Below are 12530 nucleotides of genomic sequence, written 5' to 3'. Positions count from 1 at the left end.
AAAAAAAAAAAAGAGAGAGAGAAAGAGAAAAAAACAGGGAGTTATATAAATATAAATTATATAAATAGCCGGTTCCTATTTGGAGTTCGGAGGTCAAAGTTAGTCAGGATAAGTGTTGACGCATGTCTCTTTCCTACTGCAAAAGGAGTCAATGATATTTAAAGCACAAGATGTTAATGCCTAGGTGATGATTGGCATGATACTATTTTTCTTAAATACTAAAATTTGTTTTAGGTTTATATTGTGCATTTACTTTGAATTATAGCTACCTTCCTGGCAGTACTAAATATAAAATTAAATCCAGTTCAAGAAGCAGAAAGAACCAGAGAAAGAATGTAGATACAAGCAAGAGAGAATAGGATAACGTAAGCTGAGCATTTTCATATTCCTGAAGAATAGATTTTTAATCTTAGATTTGACCATAGAATTTCTGCTAGTAAATATTCTTATTTCAGGGCTGGAATACCTCTCTAAGTTGATTGGAATTTGTACCATCTGATCACTGTTATTTTGGTATTTTAAAAATATATTGTAAATATATTGTAATGCATGATAGAGTTTTAGGACTTAAAACATCTCGGATGCCATATTTTACAGTAATAACATCATATATGTTAGATACAAGTATTTTCCTAAAATCTTTTTCCCTTCCTTTACAGAATGCTGCCTTTTTATATGGTCTTGGTTTGGTCTACTTCCATTATAATGCATTTCAGTGGTAAGTTGACATAAAGCCGGTAATTCAGTTGTTTTCAGTAAATGGCTTGTTTTGTTTGTGCTTGATTTTTGTGTGTGTGTGTAATAAATACAAAATTTGCTGTCATTAAACCTACACTTTTCAGTAATCTCTTGAAATGATTAGATTGTTCCTTGAAGGGTATTGACTCACCTTAGATTTTTAGAGTTGTATGTTTTCCTGAAAGAATCTAGTATAAGATTCTGTTGAAGAAGGCTTAGATTAGAAAGCTTTTTGGAATTTCTCAGTCATTCATTATGGACTGGTGTTCCCCAAGTTATTTGAACTGGCAAATCACTATGATCTCAGAAGTCAAGATATGTGGGTAAATGGTCGATGATGGCTAGTTTTCAGATTTCTAGACAAGATTGACCGCTTCTCCCTGCCACATACCAGATAGCACTTTCCGATATCCAGTAACTAGGCACCAACTCATAAACTCTTAGTTCTCTAGAATAGTACCACTTCAGAGTTGGAGATTAAATGTAATAGTAACAATATGTAAAATTTTCTAAACTGTAAAGTGTAGTACCCTGTTAAATTATGGCCTTTGCCCCATTGTTGTTTTTCTGTTTACCAGACAATAGTATGCGGTAATGGGGGGGAAAAATATATATATATATATATATATAGTTTTAGCTGAAAGATTGGTATTGTGGTCACAGCATTGACACTTAGTTTGATCTAGAGTTAAATAACTTCTCTAGGTCTGTTTCCTCATTAGTTTATTTATTTTTTATTTTATTTTATTTATTTTTTGAGACAGGGTCTCACTCTGTTGCCCAGGCTGGAGTACAGTGGTGCGATTGCTGCTCACTGCAGTCTCAATCTACTGTGTTCAAGCAATCCTTCCACCTTAGCCTCCCAAGTAGCTGGGACCACAGGCACATGCCACCATGCCCAGCGAATTTGTTTTTATTGGTAGAGATGGGGCCTCCGCCTATGTTGCCCAGTCTGATCTTGAACACCCTGGTCTGAGGGCATGCTCCCACCTCCGCCTCCCAAAGTGCTGAGATTTACAGGCATGAGCCCCCATGCCCGGCCTCCTCATTTGTTTAAAAAGCAAAACTACATAGTAGTCACATGGCTTTTCTATAGCGTTTTGATGATCAAATGAGATACAGCACATTTTATGAAATGTAAACCCAATGTAGTTTTTTTTTTTTTTTGGTGGGGAGAGGGCCAGAGTCTTGCTCTGTCACTGGAGTGTAGTGGCACGATCTTGGCTCACTGCAACCTCTACCTCCCGTGTTCAAGCGATTCTCCTGCCTCAGCCTCCCAAGTAGCTGGGATTACAGGTGCCCGCCACCATGCCTGGCTAATGTTTTTATATTTTTAGTAGAGATGGAGTTTTACCATGTTGGCCAGGCTGGTGTCGAACTCCTGACCTCAAGTGATCTGCCCGCCTCAGCCTCCCAAAATGCTAGCATTTACAGGTGTGAACCCCCACACCTGGCGGCATTTTTTATTGTTAGCGTATCTGACCTTTTCAGAGTCCCTTCTGTGCTCCAGAATTTTAAGCTCCTGGGTGAATTCTGTGGGAGTCCAAAGGAAGGTGATTGAGTGTTTGGCAAAATGTTACAACTCTGTCATATATCTGTTGGGCACCCTGAATACTTATTACAGAACGTTTACATATGCATTGACAATGATTTTATATGGTTTCCCTAAAGAGGAGACTTTATACATGGATGGTTTTTCCTAGTATCTTTTTTCTTCCCTCTTAGCTTTTGGTCTTGTTGACTTTTGATCATGTGTGGAAGCACTGCTTTGTTAGAGAATACCTGTGTGTATATAGTGTATTATAATGATTGAGATCACTGGTTTTCTTTGTAAATCTTACAAAGGTATAATTGATTTTTATGAAGAAACTTTGTAATTTTATTCTTTCTTAAACTATCCTAAATAAAGCCTCCTAACTTCATGTTCAGTGTATTGTATTTAAAACCAAAATAGATTAAGACTTTTAAAATCTTTCCGTTTCTTTAATAGCCTACTTGTAGAATTCAGAATTCTAAACTTTTAGAATTAGAAGTGGTCTTAGAGATTTAGTTTTTCCCCCTTAATTTTGTAGATGGAGAAAGCAGGGGTGTGTGTGTGAGTATGTGTGTCAGTCAGTCAGTATTACGTAACTGTTGAGTGGCAGAAGCAAGTTTATGCCCATATTCTCCAATCAAATATTTTATTGTACTCTGTCCCCAGGTTTTAAGATTCATAGGTGGTTATTATTTAATCAGTATTCGTCATTGTTCACTTGAGCACATTGATATAATCTTTATGGCCAACTAGAAATAATTTAGGTGAAACCTGAGGGGAGGAACTCTTCAGTTCTCCTCATACCAGCCAGTTTTTGCATACCTGTGGCAATTTGTAAGCCTTTCTATGTACTGGGGTTAAGAACATAAAATTAGTAGTGAGGTGAACCTGTCAGTAGTTCAAATGTTGATTGCTTTAATAAGCATATGGCCATGTTAAGTTAGCAAGCTTGTAGTTGTGATTCCTTATCTACATATGATTTCTATATTTTTCAGTTGACCTAGGAAATGAAACCGAATGATACAAGGACAATGCAATGTCTGTATTAATAATTGCCCCCTGCTCTGTTGATCCTGTCCTGGTTACCATCATTTTCTCATGTCTTGAGTTTCAATTCTTATAGCTGCTTCCTAAAATGATACATCTCACACCCTATCTTATGAATTCACTCTGGCTGTGTTTTTCTCTTGCTAATCAAATGTTCTTTCACAAATTGTGCCTCACATTTTTGCTTTAAATTGCTATTTCTTTAACAGCTATAAAATTAGAAAGTATGGAGTAGGTGCTTGGGGATAGTTTTAGAGTACAGCCTTAATTGGAGCTTATTTAGGTTTAAACTATGTTTATGTTTTATTTGTAGATACTTGCTGATTACTGGGATCAGGAATTTTTTGTCACATATCAGGTTCTTTGGGATTTGTTGAGAAATGTTTCTAGGGATGAGTATGGGTTTTTGTTTTGTATTGTCAGTATGAAGAATCTGCCTATGATGTTTCAGAGTGTTATATCTCTGGTACATTTATAATTTAAGTAAAATGTGATATTTGCTAATTGTGTCTGTTGGCATTTGATGAGGTTAAGCATTTTATGATAGTGTGTGTGACCAACGTGTGTCTCGGTGACTTAAAATATTATTGAGAGCAATTTTATCAACTATAGTGTTATTGTTAACCTATTGTAATGTTATGCTACCTATTTTTTCTTTCAGAGTTGATTTTATTGGTTAGCCTCTAGATATACAATTATTTGGTCAGTTTTTCCAGTATCAGTTGCAGCCTCTTCTTAGACAGAGGAGCCCATGCAACCGTTCCATCCTCACTGGATTTACGGTAACAGCTACTTTTACTCAGTAATCTGGGACCAAACTTAAAAGATGTCGAGAAGGATAAAGGAAGACATAGAAGCAGAGTGTAAAATATATGCAGCAGAGTGCTAGAAACCAGTCTCTAAAAAGCCATTCCTTTACATGTGCGTGCATGCAAGCCCCTGTGTTCACTTGTTCTTATTCATTAAGGTGGCTAATTGCTCGGGGATACCTTGAACTGAGCTTCTTGCCTTTGGAAGGAAACCTATATCCTAGGGTGAGAGTAAGTGAAATACAAAGCAAGGAAAAGTTAGACTAAAAAAAGATAGTTGGGGGAAAAAATAAAGTCAGTACAATAGAAACCATTCTTCCTAATACAGCTTATAGCCATCTCTCTCAGTATATCTTCCTAAGAATCTTTATTAACGGTCTCTGTCCTGTAACCTTTTTCCTTCTTCCTATTGATCAATATCAGAATGGTCTTATGGCAGCAAATGTAAGAGATACTGTGCTAGAGGCATAGGATTTTGGAAATTAAGCCCCCAAATATAATTGACAGGCTTAATAAGGAAATGTGATAATTATTACTTTGACATCAAAAAGGATTAGGAGAATGAGGTAGAAATGAATTCAGAAAGACAGAAATATTAACAAATTACTAAAGTTTTCTTTTTTCCTTTCTCTTCTCTTCTTTTCTCTTTTCTTTCCTTTTTTTTTCTGAGAGTCTCAGTCTGTTACCCAGGCTGGAGTGTAGTGGCACAATCACGGCCCACTGAAGTCTCAACCTCCCGGGGTTCTAGTGATCCTTCTACCTCAGCCTCCTGAGTAGCTTGGACTACAGGCTTGAGCCACTATGCCTGGCTAATTTTTTTGTATTTTTTGTAGAGATGAGGTCTCATTGTGTTGCCCAGACTGGTCTCGAACCCCTGGGCTCAAGCAATCCTCCTGCCTTGGCCTCCCAAAGTGCTGGGATTATAGGTGTGAGCCACGGAGCCTGGTGTAAAGTTTCTGTAGGATTCATTTTCATAGCACTGTACTAGTCACAAGTGTTCTTAGGGGTGTAGGAATTTCTGCTCTCCAGTATAGCCACTGCTTTGGGTTCAGGAAAGAAAAAGAATAGTGGTTTTAATGATGTTCTTACAGCTTTTTGATGGAATGAAAGAATAATGCAACATAGACCTAATGCATGGTGATACCATTGATTCTGAGGCTTGTCTAGCATGGAGCCTGGCAAACATCTAATTGTATTTTTGAGCTATCATGATACAAACATGCTGTTATATTTCCATTGAAATTAAGCAGTTGATGTTAACATGTTTTGAGTTTATTATATATACTTCCATTTTGGGAAATAAGTAGCAGATTTAAGACAGTTCTGATAAAGTTACACTTAAACAGTGATACATAGATTGCCAGATAAATTTTGGAAGGGCTTTGATTAATTAGGCTTCTGGGAAATTGTGGATAAAAACATAAATCTTGCAATAGGGTAGGGGAAAGAAAATAATCCCACTCCTGAAGTGATGAAGAGTGGCTAGAGAGGGGAAAAGAACCAGGACAGGTGATATATTAGCAACTGTGTCAGTGTGAATAATCCAGGGTATGATATTTCTAATTTAGCCTCACATTTAAGGTCATTTCTGATTGAACCTCAAATAATCCTTCTAGCCTACTGGTCCCCTAAAATATTAATAATCTTGTGTCCAGTCACACTGTGTTCAACGTTTCCCCGAAACATCGAAGCTTTTTTTTTTTTTTACCTTGTGACTTCTGCCTTCTTCCATCTCAGCCTTTAAAATCTTACCTGTCTCTTGCTTCAATCAAATGTTTCTAATTATTTAGAGACACTCTAAATTTCCTAATAATATCGTATATCTGTGTTGTTATGTATGGTGTTATAACTAAATTACAGCTAAAATATTCTTCGATAGTATAAAATTTGTGGTTTAGTTGATTTATCCCTTCATACACTCTGGGAAAGAAATCTCCGGTTAAGCCTTTTTAGCCTCAGAGACTTAAAGTTTAATTAATTAATTAATTAATTAATTAGAGACGGAGTCTCACTCTATCCCCAGGCTGCAGTTCAGTGGGCCTCACAGCACTGCAACCTCTGCCTCATGGGTTCAAGCTATTCTTCCGCCTCAACCCTCTCCCCGAGTAGCTGGGACTACAGGCACGTGCCACCACACCCAAGCTAATTTTTGGTATTTTTAGTAGAGATGGGGTTTTACCATGTGCAGGTGGTCTTGATTTCTTGACCTGTGATCCACCCACCTCTGCTTCCCAAAGTGCTGGGATTACGGGATGTGAGCCACCATGCCCAGCCAACTTTAAAGTTTTATTAATGTGTCCCCTTCCAAATGTAACTGGAACTGTGCTAAGAATATTATACTATTATTTTTACTGTATTTTAGAGGAGGCTTTAAAAAATGACTTTGTAGAAATCTTATTAAAAAAATGACCGTTGTGAAATATATTCAGCACATGTGTATGTTTTTTGTAGTAGATGTTACTGAGGTTTAAGCTTTATATCATTTTCTTTTTAAAAATGGTTGACAGTGCAAACATTAAATAAAAGCCTTGAAACTGAAAAATCTATAGAAATTATTTTGATGATATAAAACCTTGATTTTTTCAAGATTTTAAGAAAATACCAAATGATACCATGCAGAGCAATGTGCATTTCTTTTGTTTCATTAGAGAATATGCTTTAAGGATTTGAAAACTGTAAACCTTTCCAGGGATTGTATCATAAAAGTATTTATGGTTTCTGGTAGCTATTTCTCATGTTCTAAAATTCTCTGTCAGAATTCTGAGGTTAGCATAAATTGAATGTGTTGATGATTTAGTCTAGTTTGTGCCATAGAGATCATGTTCTGGCCACCTGCATTTTGGTGAAATATGAATGCGGTAAGCTGATGACCAAAATTAGAATGTAGTCTGAGTGTTACTTATTTTCTCTACTCCCCCACTCCCTCAACTCTAACTCTAAACTCTTAACTCCAAATCCACCTTCCCTTCGACTTCCTTCTCCCCTCCCGCAGTATTTTATTTCTTATTTATTTACTTATTTGGTTTTCTTGGGATGGAGAAACCTGAAGATGCACAGAGGAGAGGAGCATGGGTAAAAGTGTAGAAAAGGAAATGAATTTACATGTTCGAATAATGTGTTTTGTATTAGATGAGAAGAACTGATCAGTAAAGAAGTCCCATCAATTAACTGTAAACATGATGGTACCAGTAAACATCTATTACATTTGAACCCTTTGCTGTATTATTTGAGGATATTAAACATAGAAGAGAAATACAGGCCTCAAGGAATACACTTGGAAAAACTGGAGACAGCACACTGATAGGTAGTGAATGAAATGATTTGATTGTAAAGTGGACCTAACTGCTGCTTTACCCTAAGCAAAAATCGTTGTTGACCGGTTTGGGTAGTGTGTCTTGACGATAATAGTGGGTTTAGAGGGGAGCAGAAGAATTAAAATATTATAGATCAGGAGAATTAGTAAGGAAAAGCAGTGAAGTCAAGAGAACCAGTATTTAAGAATTGCTGAGATAAGCCAGTTCATATCTAAGGAGGAGCAATAATAGGGCATAAGAGGAAATGGAGTTGAATAGGTGCTGCTCACACATCTTGAGTGCAACATGGAGATTTTATTTATAGTATCATAATTGTTACGCAATCACAGGAGCCACATGTTTGAGGGAATATGTACAAGCCAGAGCAGAGCAAGGAAAGTTCTTAAGGAGACTAGTTCAGTAATCTAGTAATGAGATACAGAAGCAGAAGATTGGGTCTATAAGGTTTTCGATTAGAGAGAAACTTTGAAAGGTCAACGAGGAGAACTTTGATTTTATATTTATAGGTTGCACCTTGTCCTGGGCACTTAATAGTCCCTAAAGAGTAAACGTAGACCCAGACGACTGTTATTTGGAACATGTGTTTTTGCTTATAGATTAATAGTGTGTGTTTTTTTAACCCCAGTTTGTTAGCAGACATAGAGAACATGTTAAACTCATGTTTCTTTGCACCTGTGTGACATTGTGAACTAAGTGGAAAAGATGTCTGTGCTAAAGGCACTGATGGAGTAAGACACATCCACAAATACTATGTTTAGGGAAAAGGCTAGAAATAGAAACTGAGAGTAGTAAATATTGCACCTGAGGGGCTGTTTTTGTACTGTGTTCCTTCTCCTTCTCTTGCTCACATACCCTGTTATACCTTTTTCCTTTCCTGAATTCTTTATTATTTCTTTCTTCTTTTCCACTTGCATTCTTTTTCTTTCATATCTTTGACTCAGGCCTGCCTGGGTTTTTTATTGGCATGTGTGGACATTGTTTAGTTCTGACCCATTCCATTAGATAGTTTTCTGGTCATATCATAAGGTAAGGTTAAGAAGCATTATCCATAATTTTATTATTATAAAATATAACACACCTATGGAAAAATGCATAAATCATCAGTGTATATCTTAACATGTTGTTATAAAATAAACATTCATGTAATCACCACCTGGGTCAAGAAATAAAATACTGCTGTCACCCCAGAAGCTTCTAAAAGCCTTTGTATACCCTTTCCCAGTCACACCATATGTTTTAATTGGCACCATTTATTGCTGCAGTTGTTCTCGTCCTAACCCTTTTGATGCCTTTTCCAAACATGTGACTTGCCTCAACCCCTAAGTGTACATTGATTGAGATAAGTAGGAAGCTGCCTTTAAATGAGAATGGTGATTTACCAGTTTTTGCCTGTCAGTCTTTTAACTCTCCTCTCCTGCCTCAAAGCCTATATACATCAGATAATAAAACACACACATACCCCACCTACTTAAAAAAAATCCACTTAACAGATGATACCCAGCTCCCCTTCAGAAGAAAGTTAAGTACTGTCATAATCAGGGTAAAGGTGTCTGATGCCAGACCCGTGTTCCACCCCTCACTGCCATCTGCAATAAACACAACCTTTTAGGACTCTTAATTTTATAGTAAACATGTACATAACCATTCACATATTTTTTGGGAAGTAAATAATGTATGAATCCATCAAAGTAAAGTTACTAAAGACATGAAGTATTATTTTGCTCTATTTTGTGGCTATGATGTTTTGATCTATTTTATACAAAAGATTGTTTTGTTTTGAAAGCATCTAAGATTCTAAATAGCCACTGTTAAGGTCTGTAGGGCTAGAGATTATTGATTAAAGTTTGCAAGATATATTAGCTTGTGCTTGGAAGAAGCTTTAAATCATGTAGAAGAACCTAAAATGATAGCTGAATATACTATTATAATCTGATATAAAGTTCAAAATTCAAAGGACCATTTTTTTGTCTTATTTTAATATTTATTTTTGAGTCGGTATACATTCACATGTCAAATTAAACAAGTATAAAAATGTTTCAGTGAAAAGTATTCTTCCCCAATCCCTGAACTTGTTCTATTAGTAATCAAAACCTTTTATAAAGATACACTGTGAATTTGGGGCAAAGATATGAAACTGATAGATAAGAAAAGTGGATGGAATAGAGAAGTAGACCTACACAAAATGGATTTTGATTTAGGACAAAGTAGGCACATAGATTTGGAAGTAAGATGGCATTCTACAAATGGTGGCAGGTACTATTGATATCAGTTTGGAAAAATATGAAGACTGTCTCTTAACCTCACATAGTATAAAAGAATAGTACAGGGGTTTGATGCCAAATATGAAAGACAAAAATGTAAAATTTTAGAAAGAAGACTTATTTTACGAGTAGCTGAGAAACAAGATTAATCCTATCCTTAAAAACTTTCCTGTCCTGCCCCACCCTGTCTTCCCCTAAGGAAATTTCAGAAAACAGTGAAAATCAGTTATTTATAGCTGATAATTTGATAAACGCATGAAATACTGTCGTTTGAATAATTTGGAGTAAAATTCAACTGATTTCCTTCCCTTTATATCAAATTAGATTATATACATTTAGTTATAAAAGGTGCCCCCCGCATATGCGCCTTTCATTTTACTTTTTAGTATTTATTAACATCATTTTTATAAAACCAACAGTCCTTTAAAACAATGCATAAAAAGAAAGTTCAATGTATACCAAGGCAAGAATCTGCATGCACGTGTTAAAAAGTTAAGATATCTTATGTCTATATTCTTTCAGGGCAATTAAAGCATTTCAGGAGGTGCTTTATGTTGATCCCAGCTTTTGTCGAGCCAAGGAAATTCATTTACGACTTGGGCTTATGTTCAAAGTGAACACAGACTATGAGTCTAGTTTAAAGGTAGGTTGTTGGGTTTTTTCAAGATACAATGTTTAATTTTGTGGGTTTTTTTTTGTTTTTGTTGTTCTTAAATATTAGAGCATTGAGAAATGTTGGAATTTATATTGGCACTTTAAAAGAAAATTTGAAAATTCAGGTGACAGAACTGTTTATCAACTGTGAAGTAAAGTTTCAAGGTACAAAGTAGTTATGCTAAGACTTCCATGGTAACATTATACAATTATACTTTTAAAAAAATAGTTTTAACTAAGATCTGTAATCAGAAAAAGGTGAAGGTTTCAATCTGTTTGGATATGTAAATAACTCCTCTAGAAATGATTTGCCACTGTAGAGTTCAGAACCAGCTGAATGGTTCTGAATGGATGTTTATCTGTGACCCAATCATTGACTATCTGTTTCCATGGGTCTCAGTGCTTCTACCAGCAGAAGCACATCTTATATTTAAATTAGAAAAAAGAATGTTCTCTGTAAGGGGTTTAGACTGTTGGTTTGTGAGCATAAACATTGTTGGGAAAAGATGATATGTTGTTGATTAACTTCCTATCCATGGAAATTTGATATTTCTCCAGTTTTCATTTTTCACTGAGTTTTTTGTGCTATCTGAACCATCAATTTAGGTGTTGCTGGGCTTTTCTGAAAATAGTGCTTTCCTGCCCAACAGAGGAATTACGTTTTGAAAGGAGTAGCAGTTCTAGGAAAAGTTTAAGTTTTGTGAATTTATGATTATTGTTTATAATGGTGGTTGTATTCTGAATCTCCATTGCAGACTATCTTGATTCTAATGGAGGGGTGGTTGGGGAGATAAAGAATGACATTCAAGTAGATTGTAATTTCAGCTCACTAATCAGGAACTACTGAAGGTTAAAAATAAAAAAAACTGTACTCGAGTGTCTAATTGTTCTAGATTTTAAAGTAGAAAACTATGCAAGTACTGTTTTACCTTACATGAGTTAAAAGACAATGCTGGTGATGTGAAAGAGAGAGGGAGATACAACCAAAACACTAAAACAGTAGATTGCGAAGAATTTAGATCACACAGTGGTTGAAGGTAAGTGCAGTCTAGGAATAGGTTCCAGGGTAAGTGCAAGTAGTGTGGAAAAAGAGGGATGCCTGGAAGTTACCACTTTTCCTCAAGCTTAGAGTAGTAGCATTTTTGACACCATACTGTCGGACATCAGTGGATATGAACTGGAAAATAAGTTTATAAAGCTGTCTCACATTTTTTTGCAGTTTCTATTAGCTATCAAAGACTCTTAAAATGTCTTATAGTACAGTATAAACACTTAAGTATTTCACAGTATTGTTCCAACATGCTTATTATGTTGCACAAGTGTTTTTGGTAGCAGTTTGGTAAATGTTGCTTAGGAAATACATTTGAAGGGAAAAGCAATCAGATGTGTCCCAAATTATGGAGTGTGACTATCCGTGTATTAGTACAGTGATACCTTAAGTAATTCTTAAGATGCAAAATTCCATTTAAATGAAGGTGGCGATATTTAAAATCTCCTTTAATCAAAGGAAACAGTGTTTCATGGCTGATTGAAAGTGTTCTACTTATGCTTGGTGGGAACATTCCTGCATACCACTTTTATTTGTCCAGGTAGAAAGTCTTAAAAAGTCAAGTCATGGTGTTTTTAGCAAAATTGCCTTAAGTGAGGGCAGCCTTCTTTTGGGGGGACTTTTACTTTTAACGAGTCCATGATATTTCTCATCCCTAGAGTGTGAAGGTTTCGTTTGATTTTATCTCATCCTGACGTTGACTTTTTCAGCCCTCTCTCTAGTATTCCTTATCTATTTTAAGAAGAATTTGGGCATGAACATTTTTAGTCAAAGAGGAAGAGGTATTTTAGTTTATTACTAAAGCGCTTAGCATTCAGAATAAGTGAAGGTAGGAATAGAAGGAATGATATCCCCTTTAGGTGGTTTTCATTTTCTAATACTTCACCTTCATCTGGATAAATGTGGAACCTCTGATGATTTTTTCACAACATTAAGCTGTTTTCTAGCACAATGTGTTGCTGTAGATGCTTTTTAGGCTGTAACCTCAGGAACTCCAACTCAAATTTGTTAAAATAATTAAAAATATGCTCGTATGTGAAGTCTAGCCTTCAGGATTGGTTGATTCAACTGATAACAAGGTTTCATCAGGGATTCATTTTCTTCTCAGTTTTGTATTGGCTTTTT

The 12530-nt window shown here is 35.8% G+C and overlaps 1 protein-coding gene across 1 annotated transcript in view; it reads left to right on the top strand.

Moving 5' to 3' along the window:
- Positions 1 to 12530, top strand: part of LOC108523779 (lysine-specific demethylase 6A-like) — a gene marked incomplete at its 3' end in the record, with an annotated part of 86133 nt that overhangs the window by 34890 nt on the left and 38713 nt on the right. Inside the window, exons 3-4 of the mRNA XM_017864550.1 lie at positions 660 to 718; positions 10226 to 10346. Of these exons, the coding sequence (XP_017720039.1) occupies positions 660 to 718; positions 10226 to 10346 (180 nt within the window). The remainder of the gene's footprint in view (positions 1 to 659; positions 719 to 10225; positions 10347 to 12530) is intronic.

This window comes from Rhinopithecus bieti, unplaced genomic scaffold (assembly GCF_001698545.2).
Source record: "Rhinopithecus bieti isolate Rb0 unplaced genomic scaffold, ASM169854v2 scaffold_77446, whole genome shotgun sequence".
Taxonomy (NCBI): Eukaryota; Metazoa; Chordata; class Mammalia; order Primates; family Cercopithecidae; genus Rhinopithecus; species Rhinopithecus bieti.
The sequence above is the reverse complement of the archived record's forward strand: the minus strand, read 5'-3'. Positions and strand labels throughout refer to the sequence as shown.